Below are 20,114 nucleotides of genomic sequence, written 5' to 3' on the forward strand. Positions count from 1 at the left end.
CCTTGTGATCCGCCCGCCTCGGCCTCCCAAAGTGCTGGGATTACAGGCTTGAGCCACCGCGCCCGGCCGAGACCCTGTCTTTAAAAAAGGAAAAGAAAAAAAGCCAAAAAGAGGCTGAGATGGGTAGCTCATGGGCGGCGTGGCCTCGGAATTCCAGAGTAGATCTCGGTGTGGGCGTGGCTTCACGTAGATGTGACCGGCCACCCCCTCCCTCCCACATACACACACACACACACACACACACAGAGGCAGGGTTGCAGGGCCTAGTAGGCGGATCCCAAGAGAGAAATAGACAAAAAAACTAAAGCTGTGATGGAGGAATACGGAGGAGGCGTAGCCTGGGAACCCCCTCGCCTGTATCTACGGGAGGTTGAGGGTGGGACAGGAGAAGCGGAAGACTGTGGGTGGAGCATTGTTGGGGCGGGATCTGGGCATGCTGGAATAGCATTTAGGCGGGGCTGGGAGAAAGTGGGAGTGCCCTGGGAATAAGGACAAAACTTGGAAAAAAAATTGGGGATAAACAGCAAGGGCAAAGGTCCAAGAATCCTCAAGTGAAGACTTAATAGAGGACTGACGTGGGACAGTAAGGGGTGAGGTCTGTGTATGGGATACTGGGACCACCCCCCAGTCCACCAACCAGGGGTGCGCCACAAGAGGAACCGGCCAGGATCCTACAGACACGGCGGGGAATGGGTGGTGGTCTCACCGTGCCCAGCCGCGTCTGCTCCAGCTCCTGCAGGCTGCGCACGTGGCTGGCGAGCAGCTGCTGCCTGCGAGGCCCGGCCAGCTCTGCTTCCACCGCCAGCACCTCCCGCGAGGCGGCGGCGAAGGCCTGAGTCACCTCGTGCACTGTGCTCCGGTAGCGCGCGAAGTCGTAGTCCGGGCCGCTGCGCAGGTACTGGCGGTGGCCTCTGCGGCAGGTGGGGACCCTGAGGCCGCGCCCCCAGGCTCTCAGGCTCTGCACCCGCGCCAACCACCTAAACGGCCCCCAGGAAGTGTCCCCGGACCCCAGAGGGGAGGACTGGTAGGTAGGAAGGACGCTTCCTGACTCCCGCAGGGGAACCCGAGACAGGCCCACCCCTGCTCTTGGGGAGGAGAGAGAAGCCACGAGGAGTGGGGTCATCGGGTAGTGAGGAGGTGCTGTGGGGCCTTTCTGGTGAAGGTGAGGACTCGGTGCCCCGAAATCCCCGCCCCATCTGACTCTGCAGCCGCGCGAGGACCCAGCTCTTCCTCTAGGCACGCCCGCCGAAAGCACGCCCACGCCCACAGCGGGCGGGGAACTGAACCCTAAACCCCTGCGCACCCCCACTCACTCCTCCAGTCGGCGGAAGCCCTGCGCGCGCTCAGCCTGCAGCTGGTGGATGCGCTGCACCAGAGTCCGGATCGGGGCGTCTTTCTGCGGGGCGGGGGGGGGGCACGGCTGGGGTATGTAACCGGCGCCCCTGGGTCTGAGCCGCCCGCCCCGCGTCTGTTCCCGCTCGGGCCTGGACTCACCCAGGGCCACGCCGGCTCCTTGCGTCCCGGAGCTTCGGTGGCCTCCTCAGCAGCGGGCACTGCAGGGACCGTGGGCTCCGCCGCGGTCTCGGTGATCATGACTGGGCAGCCTGGCCAGGCTCCGGAGCAGGTCCTTCCACTGCGTCCGACGCCCCCTACAGGCCGGGAGGTCCACGGACCCCCCCCCACCCTGCGGCTGGCCAGCCACCAGACCTCGGGGAAGAAAGGGGAGCCAAGACCGCGGGCCGCCCAAGCAAGCCCTCTATCCTCCACCCACCCTTCTTGTTCCCGTCCAGCGATCGCGTTTTTCCTTGAATGTGCGGCTCTGAATACAGAACAGCTGTTAGCCTTGAGTTCGTTTCTATGCTTGTATCTCAACACCGACTTCCACGTGAAGCGGGTATTGAGCGTGGGTTTTGACATTCAAGAGCGTTAAGTAAGCCTGGGCAACCTAGGGAGGCCCGCTCTCTACAGAAAAAACAGCCCGACATGGTGGCTCCTGCCTATAGTCCCAGCTACTCGGGAGGCTGAGGTGGGAGGATTGCTTGAGCCTGGGAGTTGGGGGCTGCCATGAGCAATGACCGTGCCACTGCACTCCAGCCGGAGCCACAGTGAGACTGCCTCAATAAAAGTGCAGTGGCTGGAACTCCACCGACATTAATAGAGATTCACTGGCTCTCCAGAGAATCACAGGGGTGAAGATAAGATTCAGTGACAGGGACGGTGTCAACAGCCCTCCGAATTGAATTGGGTGTCTTATGTAATAGCCCTGAGCCAGGGGCATAGCAGGGGCCAGTACGACCTCAAAGTACAGAGAAGGCCTTGGAGCTTCCTGCTGGAGGGATCCCCGGGCTAGATTGAGCTTTGGAAAGCTTCCTCCTCCAGGGGCCCAGCCGGAGGAGCAGGAAGATGCTGGTAGCCTAACCTAGTGAAGAGGGACCAGCTCAGGTATGGGGTGACAGACACCAGCCTTCAAGGGGGAAGGGACTAGGCTGTTAGTGAGTCGGGAGTTTTTCCTGTCGATGGGTTCGTGGTCTCACTAACTTTGAAGAATGAAGCTGTGGACCTTCGCAGTGTGTGTTACAGCTCAAAAAGAGTCCACAGACCGGGAGAGTGAGCAGCAGCGCAGTTTATTGAACAAAGCGAAAGGAAAGCTTCCACAAGCTGGATGGGGACCCAGAAGGGTTGCAGTTACTGGCTCGCTAGGGCTTATATCCCAGTGTTACCCCTTCCCCTTTCTTTTTGTCCATTGAGAGTGGTTCTTTTTTCAATCCTCCCTTGGAGTGGTTTTTATTTTATTTATTTATTTATTTTTTTGAGACAGAGTCTCGCTCTGTCACCCAGGCTGGAGTGCAGTGGCGCCATCTCGGCTCACTGCAAGCTCCGCCTCCCGGGTTCATGCCATTCTCCTGCCTCAGCCTCCCGAGTAGCTGGGACTACAGGGCGCCACCACGCCCAGCTAATTTTTTGTATTTTTAGTAGAGACGGGGTTTCACCATGTTGACCAGAATCGTCTCAATTTCCTGACCTCGTGATCCACCCGCCTCGGGCTCCCAAGTGCTGGGATTACAGGCGTGAGCCACCGTACCCGGCCTGGAGTGGTTAATTTTGAATCCTTCACTCCATTGGTTAAGAACTCAAAACCTGAGTCACAGGCGTCTTTTGTGAAAATCCCTGAACTGGCCCAGAAAGTCCCACCGACTCCACCCCTCAGTCCCCTCTCTCAACAGGAGAGCCCAATTGCTGTTGGGGTGTGAGACAATGACAGCTCTAATTGCTTCCTGCTAAATAGGGGCATAGAAGGGGTCCTGTAGCTGAGGTTTCCTCGTGAGAGGTGGTTTGGGTGTCAACGTCCGGGTATGGGCTGGCCATCTAGGGTGCTGATAATAGGTGTTGGTTGAAGTTATCCAAGGTTCCATCTGCAGTACCATTTCTAGTTTCATTGATTCTATTCGGGAAAAAACGAAGCGGATGAGGGAATTGAAAAGACATGGGCCAAAGGTTACTCCTAGAATAAGGAGGGGACCTAAAAATGGAAGAAGCCAGGAGAGAACACGCTGTGAGAACCCTGAGGTAGCTTCGGTTGTCCCACTGTGTAGTCTGCTGGCTCTATTCTGAAGTCATTTAATTCCATCTCTGACTATGCCTGATTTACTGACAAAAAAACAACACTCCTCGCTCAGAAAAAGGCATGTTCCTCCCCTTTCAGCAGTGAGGAGATCTAGTGCTCGCCAGTTCTGGAGAACCACGGCTGCTATTGGCTGTTTGGTCCTGGATTTGAGTAAGTTGGAGAGAGATTTCATCTAGGCTTTCTCTTAGTTCTTCAGAGAGAGTTAAGGATACTGTGAGCCCAGTGGTTCCAGTTCCTAGGGTGGTAGTAAATCCTAAACCAGCCAATAGAGGAAGTAGTGAGATTGTTCTCTGCTGAAGCTTACCATGAATGGGCACAGCTACTGCCTCTTCTGAAAAGGAATAAGTCACAGGAGGTACTATGTAGGCTAAAGTACAAGTTCCTGTCCAGTTGGTGGGAGGCAAATATAGAAGGATCTTCCACACACAGAGAAAACTCCTTGTCGGGGTTCTATACACCCCTGTAGCTGAAAATCTCATAAGGGCTGGGGTTCATCTAAATTCATTTCTCGTTCCCATGATTTGAGGGTTTGGGACAAATGGACGACTCCTAGCAGTTGGAGCTGAATAAAATTTGCCAAGGACATGTTATGGGATTCCTCTAAGGCAAACCGGTGGCTAGCAGCAGTAAGAAAAACTCATGCTCCACAGACAGGAAGCAGGGAGCAATGGGGTTTTTTTAACCCTTCGCCTGTGAGAGAGGAACAAAGTCCCAGGAGGGGAATATTCTGGGCAAAGGGAAGTCTGCCCCAGCAGTAATTGCTTGTTTTGGCCTCTGGTGGGGAAATTATTTGGCTTGGGTTGATAAATCTTAAGGTACTGGTGACTGAAATAGGGTTTCCAAGGAGCTCATGTTTATTTCCACAAAACGTAGGGGTGCCAGTAGTAGGAATTAGAATATTTGAAGTCTAGATCCAAGGGAAGCGTATAGTTGCAGCCAGCCATGTGTCCCACATCTTGTGATCCTGGGAACACTTGACGGGAGATACAAAGGAGTGGAGGCAAAGAGAAGGAGGTTATTGTGCCCACAGAACCTATGATTGGGATGACTGATATAGTGAATTGTCGGAGAATGGCAGTGGCTGCTTGAGCCCTGTCAGGGAAATTGGACCTATCACTAGGATGAAAAAACCCTGGGCCCTTAGAAGTGTTAGCTATGTATAAGGCTGCAGAGCTTTCCACCCATATGTTGAGGGGGGCTGGAACTGCTGTATATAAGGGGGAATGAGCGTTCATGCATACCCAACAGGATGAGTTACTCTGGCTGGGATGTGCTTCAAATCAAAACCTGGAGGACGGCCGGGCGCGGTGGCTCAAGCCTGTAATCCCAGCACTTTGGGAGGCCGAGAAGGGTGGATCACGAGGTCAGGAGATTGAGACCATCCTGGCTAACATGGTGAAACCCCATCTCTACTAAAAAATACAAAAAACTAGCCGGGCGAGGTGGCGGGCGCCTGTAGTCCCGGCTACTTCAGAGGCTGAGGCAGGAGAATGGCATAAACCCGGGAAGCGGAGCTTGCAGTGAGCTGAGATCCGGCCACTGCACTCCAGCCTGGGCGACAGAGCGAGACTCCCTCTCAAAAACAAAACAAAACAAAAAAAACCTGGAGGACATGTTTATAATTTCCTCAAGATTGGGGAAGAGGTTGAACGGGAAAAGGTTAAGACTTGGGCAAAGGCAAGGAAAGATAGAATGTTAGAGTACATTCTGTTTTTAAAACAAGAACTGAGGTAGAACTTATGAGCACTGATTAATTGCCTGTGGTTTTTCCTTCTGAAAGAGGATACGTAGGTCTTCCAATGACTCGCAGGTATAAGAAGGTTTGTCTGGCTGACTCTTAGATTCCCGAACTAATGATTCTGTGGGTTTTCAGGCTGCGTCCAAGGTTTGATTCGGGTGTGATGGATCCAAGACTCCGCTCCAATCACCTTGACTGCAGTTGGAGTGGAGAGGGTAACTGAATATCAGGATAACAGGATAGATTTAGGATATATCCTGAATATCAGGATAATAACAGGATAGATTTAGGCATGGGGAGGTAGAGTGGAGGGACTTGACTAATACTAGATGCCCGGGATGGAACAGTGCTTTTCCCTTTTCTCGGTGACATCCCTCAGGTAATGTCTTAAGGATTTGTTGGTACCTAGCCAAAGAAGTTATGTCCTTGACTAAGTTGGCAGTTTCTCGATCAAGTAAGAGGTCGTTTGTGAGAAAAGGCCGTCCATATAGCATTTCATAAGGACTGAGTCCTATCTTGTAGGGAGAATTTCGGATCCTTAATAATGCTATGGGCAAGAAGGTAGGCAGGCCATGGGAGGTGAGTTTCATGTGTTAATTTCCTTAGGTGCCTTTTGAGTATTTCATTCATCTTCTTGACTTTCCCTGAGGATTGTGGTCCCCAGGCACAATGAAGGTGATATTGTATCCCTAGCGCCTTGGAAATTCCCTGAGTCATGGTGGTTCTGAAAGCCAGGCCATTATCACTTTGTAAACTACGGGCAAGTCTAAATCTAGGAATTATTTCATGGACCAGGGTTTTGATTACCTCCTGGGCCTTTTCTGTCTTACAGGGGAAGGCTTCAACCCAATTCGTGAAGGTATCAACACAAACTAGTAAGTATTGAAGTCCTCGTGACTTAGGCATATGAATGAAATCTAACCGCCAGTCCTCTCCAGGGTAGTGGCCTGTCCTTTGTTCTCCCTGAGGGGGTTGGTGATGGACCAAGGGGTCATTCCTTTGGCACACTTCGCAGGCCTTGACTATCTGCTGGATAGTTTTAAGGAGATCTCGTCCAGTGAACAGAGATTTGGCCATTTAATGGGCGTACTCAATACCCATATGGAATGTTTGGTGAAGGGTTTTAAGTATTTTCCATTGATTAGCTGCAGGTATGAGCACCTTTTCCTCCTCAGTAGCTAGCCATCCCTAAGGGAGAAAACTATGTCCCTGTGAAAGTCCCCATTCCGTTTCCGCAGGGGAATACTGGGGCCTGGTCTCCTGAAGGGGATTATCCCATACCAAGGGTCCCTCCATAGGTGTTTCTAATGGGCGGTCCCGTCTTGTGGCAACTTTGGCCTTGATGTCTGCCCAGGAATTTCCTTCTGCCTCCTTTCCTTCGCCTTTCCGATGGCCTCGGCAGTGCAAGACTGCCACTTCCTTGGGTTTTTGTAATAATTTCTTTTCTTTTCTTTTCTTTTTTTTTTTGAGATGGAGTCTCGCTCTGTCGCCCAGGCTGGAGTGCAGTGGTGCGATCTCAGCTCACTGCAAGCTCTGCCTCCTGGGTTCACGCCATTCTTCTGCCTCAGCCTCCCGACTAGCTGGGACTATAGGCGCCCGCCACCACACTCGGCTAATTTTTTATATTTTTAGTAGGGACAGGGTTTCACCATGTTAGCCAGTATGGTCTCGATCTCCTGACCTTGTGATCCGCCCATCTCAGCCTCCCAAAGTGCTGGGATTACAGGCGTGAGCCACTGTGCCCAGCCGGGTTTTTGTAATAATTTCATAATTTCTTCATGGTATTTAATGGGTGTTCCTCCGGAGGTTAGGAACTCCCTTTCTTTCCATATGGCAGCATGGGCATGTAGAACTAGATAAGCACATTTGCTGTCCATATACATATTTATTCTTTTTCCCCTTTCCCAGCTCTAAAGCTCGGGTAAGCGCCACCAGTTCTGCTAACTGGGCGCTGGTCCCTGGGGGAAGGGGCCCACTTTCAACTACTGCTTTATCACTAACTATGGCATATCCTGCCCTTCATAATCCTTTTTCTACAAATGAACTTCCATCAGTATATAGGTTGAGGTCAGGGTTGGTTAAGGGGACCTCTAAAAGATCCTCCCGGGCAGCCTAAGTTTGGGCTATGACCTGTTGACAGTCATGTTCTATTGGTCCTTCGTTTTCTGGGAGAAAGCCACGTTAAGAGCTGCACAAGTGCGCATCTGAAGCACTGGTCCCTCAAGTGATAAGGCCTGGTACCTAAGTAGGCGATTGTCTGACAGCCACAAATCTCCTTTAGCAGTTAGCATGCCGTTTACATCATGAGTAGTCCATACAGTGAGGTCTCTCCCTTGTATTATTTTGATGGCCTCTGATACTAAAATGGCCACTGCAGCTACCACCCGTAGACAATGAGACCAACCCTTTGCTACCACATCAGTTTCTTTTCTCAAGTATGCTACTGGCTGTATGGTAGTCCCTCGAGTCTGGGTAAGGACTCCAAGAGCTATTCCCATTCTTTCTGTGACATATAAAGAGAAATTTTGTCCCGTAGCTGGACTCAAAACTGGGGCTTGTGTTAGGGCCTGTTTTAGGGTTCTGAAGGCTGCCTCTGCCTCTGGTCCCCATTCTATCAAATGAGTGTTAGCTTTTTGGGTCTCCTTAATTACAGTGTAAAGTGGCCTGGCCATTTCGCCACATCTGGGGATCCACAGTCAGCAAAAGCCGGTTATTCCAAGAAACTCTCACGACTGTTTTAATGTCTTAGCGTGAGGATACGCCAGTATAGACTGGATACGTTCTTTGCTGAGAGCCCTGGTTCTTTTAGCCAAAACCAGCCCTAGGTATTTGACCTGCTGTAAACAAAGCTGGGCCTTTGATTTAGATACTTTGTAACCTCAATCAGCTAGAAGGTTTAAAAGATCTTGGGTAGCCTGATGGCACAGGGTCTCCGAACAGGTAGCTAGACATAAGTCATCCATATATTGAAGAATTAGGGTCCCTGGGTGCGAGAAATGACTTAAATCTTGGGCGAATGCTTGGCTAAACAGGTGAGGGCTATCTCTAAATCCCTGGGGCAAGACTGTCCAGGTGAGCTGAGATGTTTGATCTGAAGGATCCTCAAAGGCAAATAGGAATTGAGACTCAGGGTGTACAGGGATACAGAAAAAGGCCTCTTTAAGATTCAGGACTGTAAACCACTCTGCTTCTTCTGGTATTTGAGAGAGTAATGTATAAGGGTTGAGTACAGCTGGGTATAAAGGAATTACGGCCTCATGCATGAGCCTGAGGTCCTGCACCAACCTCCATTGACTGTTTGGTTTTTGTAACCCTAGAATTGGGGTCGTTACAGGGGCTGTTACAACATCTTACTAGGCCTTGGGCTTTAACATTTTTAACAATACCTTGTAATCCCTTTTGAGCTTCAGGTCTTAGGGGGTATTGTCTTTGGTAAGGGAAAGAGGTGGGGTCTTTTAGTTTGATTTGGACTGGACAGGTGTTCTTTGCCCTTCCAAATTGTCCTTCTAATGCCCAAACCTCAGGGTTGAGTCCTTCCTCAAGTAGGGGACAACAGATAGATGTTTTGTTCCCTGTATTCATACAGATGATAGCTCCTGCTTTGGCTAGTATGTTCCTCCCCGGTAAAGGTGTGGGATTCTCGGGCATGATGAGAAAAGCATGCAAGAAAATTAAGGTTTCCCAGTTACAGCTAAGGGGGTGGGAGAAACACCTGGTTACAGGTTGTTCCAGGATCCCTTGGATGGTAACAGATCTTGAGGACAGCCATCCAGGGCAGGACAGTAGAACTGAGAAGGCTGCACCAGTGTCCAGGAGGAAGTCGATTTCCTGGCCCTCAATGGTTAAACTTACCCGGGGCTCTGTGAGGGTGATGATTCGAGCTGGCGCTTGCCCCGGGCACCCTCTGTCCTGTTGCTGGATCATCTGGTTGGGGACTTCTGGCCCAGAGAACCTTCATCCTCTGAGACAGTGTGCCTTCCAGTGATCACCTTGGCATAGTGGACACGGGTGAGATGGCGGCTTATTTCTCACTGGACAATCTTTTTTAAAGTGTCCTTGTAAACTGCACTGATAACAAGCCCTGCTGGACGATTGGCCTGCTCTATTTTTTTCTCCTCTCTGAACTGCCAAGGTTTGTTTGTCTGAGGGCCATGACTAAAGCTGCAGCCTTTCTTTTATCTTGCTTTTCCTTTTCGGCCTGTTCCTCTTGGTCCCTATTATAGAACACCGACGTTGCCAGGTTTAATGATGCCTCCAAATTTTGCTCGGGGCCCAAGGCTAACTTTTGGAGCTTTTTCCTAATGTCTGCAGCTGACTGAGTAATAAATTTGTCCTTTAAAATTAACTGGCCTTTGAGGGAATCTGGTGACAGGGGAGTATACTTTCTCAAGGCCTCCCTCAGTCTTTTGAGGAAGGCAACAGGGTTTTTTTCCTTCCCTTGGGTTACGGTAGACATTATTGAATAGTTCATGGGCTTTTTCCTAGTTCTCCTCAACCCTTCTAGGAAACAGGTCAGTAAATGTTTGTGACTCCAGTCCCCATGATCTGAGTCAGGGTCCCAGTGGGGATCCATACTGGAGACTGCTTGCCGGCCAGTAGGAAACCGCTCTCTCTTCTCATGTCATTCTATCACTTACTTAGCTGAGGTACCAGGTATCCCCAAACTCTCAGGCTGCTGTTAAAGCAGCATTCTTCTCATCAGCGGTTAGGGTCTGATCAAGCAGTAACATGACCTCTCTCCAGGAAAGGTCAAAAGATTGTCCCAGACCCTGTAGGACATCTATGTATCTGTCGGAGTCCTCTGAGAACTTTCTTAAGTCTGTCTTAATTTGCTTTAGATCAGAGAGGGAAAAGGGAACATGTACTCGGGTTGGGCCAAATTCCCCTCTTACAGCCTGAAGAGAACATAGTCAGGGGCCAATGGGGTCTCCTGGCTCTTTGAAGGCTCTTTGTTCCCTTTTGGGCTGTAGAAGCCAGAGAGGGTTCAGCATTAGTAGGAGGAGCCGTGAGGAGGCCTGGGTATGGGGTATAGACTTTGAGGACTCCCTGTGGGGTGCAGGTTACATGCCTTACACAATCGTGGGTTATCCCTTAATGAGAAGAAGGTCTGAACATATGGTACCTCGCTCCACTTGCCTTCTCGTTTACAAAACAGATGCAGTTGCAGGATGGTATTATAGTTTATACTTCCCTCATCTTCCCAGTAAGATGAACTCCTTAAAGATTGTACATAGACATAGCAATTTTAAGGTGGGGGGGCAACGGGGCATTGGGCCAAGGCTGAAATGGCATCTCATGTACTAAGGCCTTTTGTCCCAACTTTCCATCATAAGAATACGACTTTTGATCTCCCTGTCGATGGTCTATTATATTACTTAACTCCCACAAATGCGAGTGGTACCCCAAATGGAAGAACTCCGCAGTTCGGATTGCTGATCCCAAACAAGAGAGATGACAGGTGATATGGTTCCCAGTGAGGTGGGGACGACAGAAAATGGCCTAAGCCTTCCAGTGACCATTGGCACACACTATATTGTCCTGGGTGTTGCCTTGGGTATCGAATATGAGGAACAGGTCCTGTATATTTGTATTGTCGCCCATCTACATTAGAATAAGCCATGGGGGCCGGGTGTGGTGGCTCACGCTTGTAATCCCAGCACTTTGAGAGATCGAGGTGGGTGGATCATGAGGTCAGGAGACAGAGACCAGTCTGACCAACATGTGAAACCCCGTCTCTACTAAAAATACAAAAATTAGCCAGGTGTGGTGGCACGTGCCTGTAATCCCAGCTACTCAGGAGGCTGAAGCAGGAGAATTGCTTGAATCCTGGAGGTGGAGGTTGCAGTGAGCCGAGATCGCACCACTGCACTCCAGCCTGGGCGTCAGAATGAGACTCCATCTCAAAATAAATAAATAAGCCATGGGACATCAGGAACATGGATCTGAGGGTTGCCATCCTAATTGTTTTAGATTCCTAATCCAGAGGGTTTTCATCCCGGGGATAGAGAGAATCCTGGAGACAGGGTCTCAAGAGTCTTCCCTACAGACGTTTGGATCCAGGACGCATGGCTCTAGAAGGGTGGGTGAAGCACATGTGGGCGGCTGTTTAACAAAGGTTTCACACAGCACCATCATCTCGACTGGGCGGTACTGGGAGCTCAGGGATACTGTTTTCCACCCTTGGCCAGCCCTTGGTTCAACCCAGAAAATGTAGAGAAAGTGGAAACTGGTTTCTAGGCAAAACGGGAGTTGTTAGCCCTTTCTCAGAAACCCTTACACTTGTGTCGTTAGTCCGGCGGCCGCGCTGCTTGTTTTTAAACGGCCGACAGGTGCCTGGTGTTTGTCCTAAATTCTAAAGTAAAACAGAGCAGAGTAGCAAGCAAAAGAGGTCCAATGTTACCGCTTTGGAAATCCCAGGTGAGCCCCCACGATGAGCCAGTTTTTCCTGCTGATGGGTTCCTGGTCTCGCTAACTTGGAAGAATGAAGCAGAGGACCTTCGTAGTGAGTGTTAACAGTTCAAACAGAGTCCACGGACCAGGAGAGTGAGCAGCAGCTCAGTTTATTGAACAAAACGAAAGCTTCCACGTGCTGGAAGGGGACCCAGAAGGGTTGCCATTGCTGGCTCGGGTGGCTAGGGCTCATTGGCACTGTTACTGCCTCCCCTTTCTGTCCATCAAGAGTGATTCTTCTTTCAGTCCCCCCTTGGAGTGGTTAATTTTGAATCCTTCACTCCACTGGTTAAGAACTCAGGGCCGGCCGCAGTGGCTCACGCCTGCAATCCTAGCACTCTGGGAGACTGAGGTGGGCAGATCACAAGGTCAGGAGATCGAGACCATCCTGGCTAACACAGTGAAACCCCGTCTCTACTAAAAATACAAAAAATTAGCCAGGCATAGTGGCGGGCGCCTATAGTCCCAGCTACTCAGGAGGCTAAGGTAGGAGAATGGCGTGAACCCAGGAGGCGGAGCTTGCAGTGAGCTGAGATTGTGCCACTGCACTCCAGACTGGGTGACAGAGCGAGACTCCGTCTCAAAAAAAAAAAAACAAACTCAAAACCCTGAGTCACGGGGGTCTTTTGTGAAAGTGGCCCAGAAAGTCCCACCAACTCCACCCCTCGCTAGCATGCATCATTGGCCATGCGCTGGCTTCACCGACACTGAAAACGGGCCAGCAAGGTGCCTCACCCCTGTATTCCCAGCACTTTGGAAGGCTGAGGCAGAACTGCTTGGAATCAGTGCAAAACCATCCTAGGCAACATAGCAAGACCATGTCTGTAAAAAAAAAAAAAACGCAGTAAGGCCGGGTACCGTGGCTCACGCTTGTAATCCTAGCATTTTGGGAGGCCGAGGCAGGTGAATCACAAGAGGTCAGGAGTTCAAGACCAGTCTGGCCAACATGGCAAAACCCCATCTCTACTAAAAATACAAAAATTAGGCCGGGCGCGGTGGCTCAAACCTGTAATCCCAGCACTTTGGGAGGCCGAGACGGGCGGATCACGAGGTCAGGAGATCGAGACCATCCTGGCTAATGTGGTGAAACCCCGTCTCTGCTAAAAATACAAAAAAAAAAAAAATTAGCTAGGCGAGGTGGCGGGTGCCTGTAATCCCAGCTACTCGGGAGGCTGAGGCAGAATGGTGTGAACCCGGGAAGCGGAGCTTGCAGTGAGCTGAGATCTGGTCACTGCACTCCAGCCTGGGCGACAGAGTGAGACTCCATCTCAAAAAAAAAAAAAAATTAGCCAGGCATGGTGGCATACACGATAATCCCAGCTACTCAAGAGGCTGAGAAAGGAGAATTGCTTGAATCCAAGAGGTGGAAGCTGCAGTGAGCCGAGATTGCGCCACTGCACTCCAGCCTGCACAATGGGCGCAAGGCTGCATCTCAAAAAAAAAAAAAAAAAAAGTGATAAAAAAGCAAAACTAAACAAGAGGCTTTTGAGGAGTTTGAAGCCAGCCTGGGCAACGTAGCAAGACCCCATCTCTACAAAATATTAACCGAGTGTGGTGGCACAAGCATGTAGTCCCAGCTACTCAGGAGGCTGAGGCAAGATCCTGGAAGATCAAGGCTGCAGCAAGCTATGATCATACCACTGCACCCCAACCTGGGTGACAGTGAGACCCTGTCTCAAAATTTTACATCAGTAAATAATACAACAGGAATTAAGTCTTTGCTCACCCCAACACATCTAAGAAACTCCTAACCTTATAATTTGTCCGCTTCAGCCTACTAATCATTACAAGCTTTAAAAACACCAAATTATCTGAGCGTGGTGGTGTGCACACCTGTAGTCCTGGCTACTTGGGAGGCAAAGGAGAGAGGATCACCCGAGCCTGAGTTCCAGGGTACAGGGAGCCATGACCACACCACTGCACTCCAGCCTGGGTGACCTTAAGGGGAAAACACCAAGGGTTGCCCTTCTTTTTTTTCTTTCTTTTTTTTTTTTTTGAGACGGAGTCTTGCTCTGCCGCCCAGGCTGGAGTGCAGTGGCCGGCTCTCGGCTCACTGCAAGCTCCACCTCCCGGGTTCACGCCATTCTCCTGTCTCAGCCTCCCGAGTAGCTGGGACTACAGGCACCTGCCACCTCGCCCGGCTAGTTTTTTTTTTTGTATTTTAGTAGATACGGGGTTTCACCGGGTTAGCCAGAATGGTCTCAATCTCCTGACCTCGTGATCCGCCCGTCTCGGCCTCCCAAAGTGCTGGGATTACAGGTTTGAGCCACCGCGCCCGGCCAGGTTGCCCTTCTTAAAGAGGCAGAGCACTGACTGCAGACCGAGAGTGATGTCACGGCCTCAGGTTCAAAACTGAGAACTGGGCCAGGCACGCTGGCTCACACCTGTAATCCCAGCATTTTGGGAGGCTGAGGCGGGCGGGTCACAAGGTCAGGAGATCGAGACTATCCTGGCTAACATGGTGAAACACCGTCTCTACTAAAATACAAAAAATTAGCCGGGCATGGTGGTGGGCACCTGTAGTCCCAGCTAGTCAGGAGGCTGACGCAGGAGAATGGCGTGAACCCAGGAGGCGGAGCTTGCAGTGAGCCGAGATAGAGCCACTGCACTCCAGCTTGAGCCGCAGAGCAAGACTACGTCTCAAAAAAACAAAAAACAAACAAAAAACCACAAAAAAACTTGAGAACTGGGTCAGGCATGGCAGCTCTTGCCTGTAATCCCAACACTGAGGGGCTGAGGTGGGAGGATAGCTTGAGCCCAGGTTCAAGACCAGCCTGGACAACACAGTGAGACCCCATTTCTATAAAACAAAAAAATTTGAGAACCAATGTTCTACACTATTGGGTGTACCTAATTTTCTACCCATCTCCACATACCTAGGCACTTCAGGACCAAGGCCTGAGGGACACCTCAAAGTGCCTGACAGATCCCAGCAATGACAAAACTGATCCTCACTCCCACCAATTACAGGACTGAGTTTTTTTTTTTTTTTTTTTTTTGAGACGGAGTCCCGTTCTGTCGCCCAGGTTGGAGTGCAGTGGTGCGATCTGGGCCTACTGCAATCTCTGCCACCTCCCAGGTTCACGCCGTTCTCCTGCCTCAGCCTCCTGAAAAGCTGGGACTATAGGCGTCCACCACCACACCTGGCTAATTTTTTTGTGTTTTTAGTAGAGACGGGGTTTCACCGTGTTCGCCAGGATGGAGGACTGAGGTTTTTACTCTAATTTTACAGATGACAAATCCAGAGTCAGGGGCATAGGACAGGGACCAATGCAGGTGGGACAGAATCTAGGACAGAGGACCCCACAGGTGGCAGAGAATGGAGTGCTGAGTAGAGTCCCTAAGGGAGATGCCCACTCTTTAGCCACCTCCCTGGACAGACCAGCCAGAGGACACCAGTTGCTGCTCCAGTCAACAAAAGGGACACTTTATTGAGGCTCCAGGCCACAGGGCCTGGGCAGGAGGTTGCCCTTCAAGGAAAGAAGAGCCTTATTTGACCTTCTTCTTGGGGCGCAGGTTGTTGGTGTGGCCACACTTCTTCTTGCGGCAGTTGACAGCACGAGGGTGAAGGCGAGCATAGCACCTGCAGAGAGACAGGAGGGGCGGATGAGGGCATACCCCTCCTCTGGCAGCCCCCACAGCCCCCCAAGCACCAGAGCACACATACTTGCGGCAGATCATCTTGTCACAGTTGTATTTCTGGGCAAGCTGGCGGAGGGAAGGCTCAATAATGCCACCTCGCAGGCGCAACACCAGGTGCAGGGTGGACTCTGCAGGAGACAGCCAGAAGGACAGCGACTGAGCCCAGCCCTAGCTCCTCAGTCAGAGGGGCAGGGCCCTCCAGGGCCTATAGTCTGTCTGGTGCTTTCTCAAGTGTGATGGGGACACCAAGTCGGGATCCCCCGAGTGTTCCACGTGTGGAAGATACACTGTCCCAGCCAGGCCTGCCCCAGGAAATCTCCATCTCAGCCCTGACCATGAGCCCTGGGGGAGTCTGAGACACATATGCCAACTGAGGTATCCACCTGGGTTTCTAATATGGAAGCCGACTTCTAAGTGGTTCAGGCAAGGTCAGACACTGAAGTCTAGGCTAGGCACAGTGGCTCACGCGTGTAATCCCAGCACTTTAAGAGACCAGCCTGGCCAACATAGTGAAACCCTGTCTCTACTAAAAATACAAAAAAAATTAGCCGGGCGTGGTGGCACCTGCAATCCCAGCTGCTCGGGAGGCTGAGACAGGGGAATTGCTTGAACCCGGCAGGCGAAGGTTGCAGTGAGCAGAGATCACGCCACTGCACTCCAGCCTGGGTGACAGAGTGAGACTGTCTCACAAAAAAAGGACACTGAATTCTTGTCACTCCAACAAGTGACACTAATTTTCTTATTGCAGTGATAAAAAAAATTCACATTATGACTGTTTTTTTTTTGCCTCCTAAGTTCAAGCAATTCTCCTGCCTCAGCCTGCTGAGTAGCTGGGACTACAGGCATGCACCACCATGCCTAGCTAATTTTCGTATTTTTAGTAGAGATGGGATTTCACCATGTTGGCCAGGATGATCTCAATCTCTTGACCTTGTGATCCGCCTGCCTCGGCCTCCCAAAGTGCTGGGATTACAGGCCTGAGCCACTGTACCCAGCTAATTTTTGTATTTCTAATAGAAACGGGATTTCACCACGTTGGCCAGGCTGGTCTGGAACTCCTGACCTCAGGTGATCCACCCGCCTCAGCCTCCTAAAGTGCTGAGATTACAGGCGTGAGCCACTGTGCCCAGTCCCATTTTTTTAAACAAAACACAAGTCGGCCGGGCACGGTGGCTCAAGCCTGTAATCCCAGCACTTGGGGAGGCCGAGACGGGCGGATCACGAGGTCAGGAAATCGAGACCATCCTGGCGAACACGGTGAAACCCCATCTCTACTAAAAAATACAAAAAACTAGCCGGGCGAGGTGGCGGGCGCCTGTAGTCCCAGCCACTCGGGAGGCTGAGGCAGGAGAATGGCGTGAACCTGAGAGGCGGAGCTTGCAGTGAGCTGAGATCCGGCCATTGCCCTCCAGCCTGGGTGACAGAGCGAGACTCCATCTCAAAACAAAACAAAACAAAACAAAACACAAGTCATTTGAACTGCTCCCCGACCCCTGATTGGAGCCATCAATGCTCTTTTCCTAGGACCTGGGGATCTTGGGTCCCTGCCCAGCAACCCCAACCCCGGTACCTTTCTGGATGTTGTAGTCTGAGAGAGTGCGGCCATCTTCCAGCTGTTTGCCGGCAAATATCAGACGCTGCTGGTCAGGTGGGATACCTGAGGGGGAGGAAGGCTCAGTTAGAGGCTCTGTGGAGCATACTACTGGCAGTGTTCCCAGCAGGGGAGTTCCAGCACTACCCCCAGTCTCTCAAAAGGCGAACTGAGGTAGAGATAACAGACGTTCTTCAGATCACATGGAGAAGCAAGGGCAAAACAGGTCTGTCTAAAGCCAGCACCAACCCACACAGGACTGAAACTCCCCTGGGCAGAGAGGGACTCCCAGTCCATAGCCAGAGCCCCCACACCCAGTACCAACTCACCCTCCTTGTCTTGAATTTTGGCTTTGACATTCTCAATGGTGTCACTGGGCTCGACCTCAAGGGTGATGGTTTTGCCTGTGAGGGTCTTCACAAAGATCTGCATGTTTGCGTCTGCTGGAGGAAGGGAGGCAGGATAGACTGGTGAGCAATGCATGCCTGAGTGGCGCAAGCTCAGGTGCCTACACCCCAGTTGCTATCCCTTTGCCTGCACCGAGCCCAACTGGTCCTGCCCCAGTACCTGTCTTCCTTCCACTCCTCCAAGCCTGGCCCTACTAAGCTTCTCACACACCCTGACCTGGAGTCTACACATGTCCTGAACTAAGGACTACATATCCTCCACCCTCCTGACTGCATGGGCGCTCTTCAGGAACACAGACTGTGATTATTCTCCTTAGGCTTAGCAGCAGAAGGACTCGTCAGTATCTCCTGATGGAATAAATACCTTTTGGCATCATCTTGCCAGATCCATCTTCCCTGAGAACCGTCCCACCCTCTCCCACCACAGCCACGTCCTGAGCTCCTCCACAGGCTGCTCCTGCTGCCAGCCTGGATGGGAAGCCATCCCCTACAACATACACGCCTTCTGTCGCAGCCTCTCTCCTCTCTAACTCCAAGCTGGGGCACCCAACACTCTTAGCTTCCTTCTCAATTACGCCAAAACTCTCCAGACCCCACTTCTTGTCTTGACCCCAAACCACAAACATCACTTAGTATCTACCAACCACTTGCCAAGCATTGTTTACATGTAAAAGTTGACTTAAAAACATAAAGAATCGCCCGCGTGCAGGGGCTCAAGCCTGTAATCCCAGCACTTTGGGAGGCCGAGGCAGATGGATCATTTGAGGTCAGGAGTTTGAGATCAGCCTGGCCAACATGGTGAAACCCCGTCTCGACTAAAAACACAAAAAATCAGCTGGGCGTGGTGGCGGGCGCCTGTAATCCCACCTACTCGGGAGGCTGAGGCAGGAGAATCGCTCGAGCCCGGGAGGTGGAGGTTGCAGTGAGCCGAGACCGCACAACTGAACTCCAGCTTGGGCGACAGAGCGAGACTCCTGAAAAAAACACAAGTACTCTAAAGAAGAGTCGAGTCTAAAAGGCAGACGCTACCACCAGCCCCTCCTTACAGACGTAGTAATGGAGCCAGGTATGGAGACTCAGCTCGAGGAATTTAGTATTTCCAAAGTATAAACACGCAGTGACGGGCAGAGTTGACGCTACACGCTCAATACCTCTCTCTCATTAACTCGGATCTGCCCAGAGGACGCCTTCCCGCCCGAGGCCTCGTGGGGTCACGCTGGCAGGCAGAGCACGCAGGCTCCTCTCCAAAACGGCGCTCGCCTCCTGGGCCCAGGTCTGGACTCGGAGTCGCGACCTCGAGAGCCCTGCCCAGCTACCCCGCCGAGACTGGCCCGCATGAGCCGGCTCAGGGCCACCTCTTCTGCCGCCCAGGCCCCTGCGGCCTCCCGCAGGCCCACACCCGCCCTCGGACCGGCGCTCACCCGCACGACCGCCGCCACCAACCAGCTCAGCCGCCTCGATGAAGAAAAAGAGGACGGCGGAACCGGAAACCACCTAATCTCCGCCGAAGGCGCTTGCGCACGGAGCACGCCAGACGCCTGCGTCACAATTCGCGCCGCGCCTTGGGACCCGTCCTGCCGCCATCTTGGATGCTGGCAAACGAAGCCGCAGCGCACGTGGGTGAGCGTCCCCCATCCGCTTCCGGATATGGCCCCCGCCCGCCGAATCACTAGAGGAGATGATTGCACCTCTCTGGGTGTTTGCGCCCGCTGCCTCTGGGCCACTGACAACCGCTGACGCTTGGCGGGCCCTCAGCGAATACTTGAACGGAGGAGAGGAGAACGTTTTCTAATAAAGCAAAGGTATTAAGCAGAGGACTGCGGGTCCAGGACGCAGGAATCGGGGCTGGGAAAGCACCTAACACCTGGAATCGGTTGTTATAAAGCTCTCGGCCGCTGTCCCTGAATGGATTTCAGGACAGCAGCAGGGAGAGCTGACGGGACTACCGCATTCGACCAGAAAGGTGGTGGTGCCTGACAAAAGGTGCCAAGCGGGACTCAAGGTCTTTTGTTTTTGTGACGGAGTTTCGCTCTTGTTGCCCAGGCTGGAGTGCAATGGCGGGATCTCCACTCACCGCAACCTCCGCCTCCCGGGTTCAAGCAATTCTCCTGCCTCAGCCTCCCGAGTAGCTGGGATTACAGGTGTGCGCACCATGCCCGGCTAATTTTGTGTTTTTAGTGGGGACGGGGGGGGGGGGGGGGGGGGTGGGTTCTCTCCGTGTTGTTCAGGCTGGTCTCGAACTCGCGACCTCAGGTGATCCGCCCGCCTCGGCCTTCCAAAGTGCTGGGATTACAGGTGTGAGCCACTGGGCCCGGCAGGGTCTCTTTTCAATGTAGGATCCAGATTTGTGGGTGGCTAAAAAGTGCCAGGGCCCGGTGGCTCACACCTGCATTTTGGGAGGCAGAGGCGGGTGGATCACCTGAGGTCGGGAGTTGGAGACCAGCCTGACCAACATGGAGAACGCCCATCTCTACTAAAAATACAAAATTAGCTGGACATGGTGGCGCATGCCTGTAATCCCAGCTACTCAGGAGGCTGAGGCAGGAAGAATCACTTGAACCCGGGAGGTGGAGGTTGCAGTGAGCCGAGTTCATGCCACAGCACTGCAGCCTGGGCGACAGAGTGAGACTCCATCTCAAAAAAAAAAAAAAAAAAAAAAAA

General features: G+C 52.0%; 2 protein-coding genes across 6 annotated transcripts; both read right to left on the reverse strand.

Annotated features, from left to right (window-relative positions):
* Positions 1–62: 62 nt before the first annotated feature.
* On the reverse strand, positions 63–1,695 carry REX1BD (required for excision 1-B domain containing). 2 transcript variants are annotated; one of them, XM_017879427.1, is made up of 3 exons: positions 1,495–1,695; positions 1,314–1,396; positions 63–911 (listed from the first exon to the last, which is right to left on the reverse strand). In XM_017879427.1, the coding sequence occupies exons 1-3, from the start codon at positions 1,591–1,593 to the stop codon at positions 560–562; spliced, it is 534 nt and encodes a 177-aa protein (XP_017734916.1). In that variant the 5' UTR covers positions 1,594–1,695; the 3' UTR covers positions 63–559. The 2 variants fall into 2 exon arrangements, with proteins under 2 accessions (XP_017734916.1, XP_017734915.1); XM_017879426.1 differs by having other exon boundaries at positions 63–929.
* A 13,524-nt stretch (positions 1,696–15,219) lies between these two features.
* UBA52 (ubiquitin A-52 residue ribosomal protein fusion product 1) lies at positions 15,220–18,983 on the reverse strand. 4 transcript variants are annotated; one of them, XM_017879434.1, is made up of 5 exons: positions 18,875–18,981; positions 17,376–17,489; positions 17,026–17,112; positions 15,481–15,583; positions 15,220–15,396 (listed from the first exon to the last, which is right to left on the reverse strand). In XM_017879434.1, the coding sequence occupies exons 2-5, from the start codon at positions 17,476–17,478 to the stop codon at positions 15,303–15,305; spliced, it is 387 nt and encodes a 128-aa protein (XP_017734923.1). In that variant the 5' UTR covers positions 17,479–17,489; positions 18,875–18,981; the 3' UTR covers positions 15,220–15,302. The 4 variants fall into 4 exon arrangements, with proteins under 4 accessions (XP_017734923.1, XP_017734924.1, XP_017734921.1 ...); XM_017879435.1 differs by having other exon boundaries at positions 17,376–17,486; positions 18,875–18,963; XM_017879432.1 differs by having other exon boundaries at positions 15,220–15,583; positions 18,875–18,983.
* Between the last annotated feature and the right edge of the window lie 1,131 nt (positions 18,984–20,114).

The sequence above is a fragment of the Rhinopithecus bieti genome, unplaced genomic scaffold, assembly GCF_001698545.2.
Source record: "Rhinopithecus bieti isolate Rb0 unplaced genomic scaffold, ASM169854v2 scaffold_9899, whole genome shotgun sequence".
NCBI lineage: Eukaryota > Metazoa > Chordata > Mammalia > Primates > Cercopithecidae > Rhinopithecus > Rhinopithecus bieti.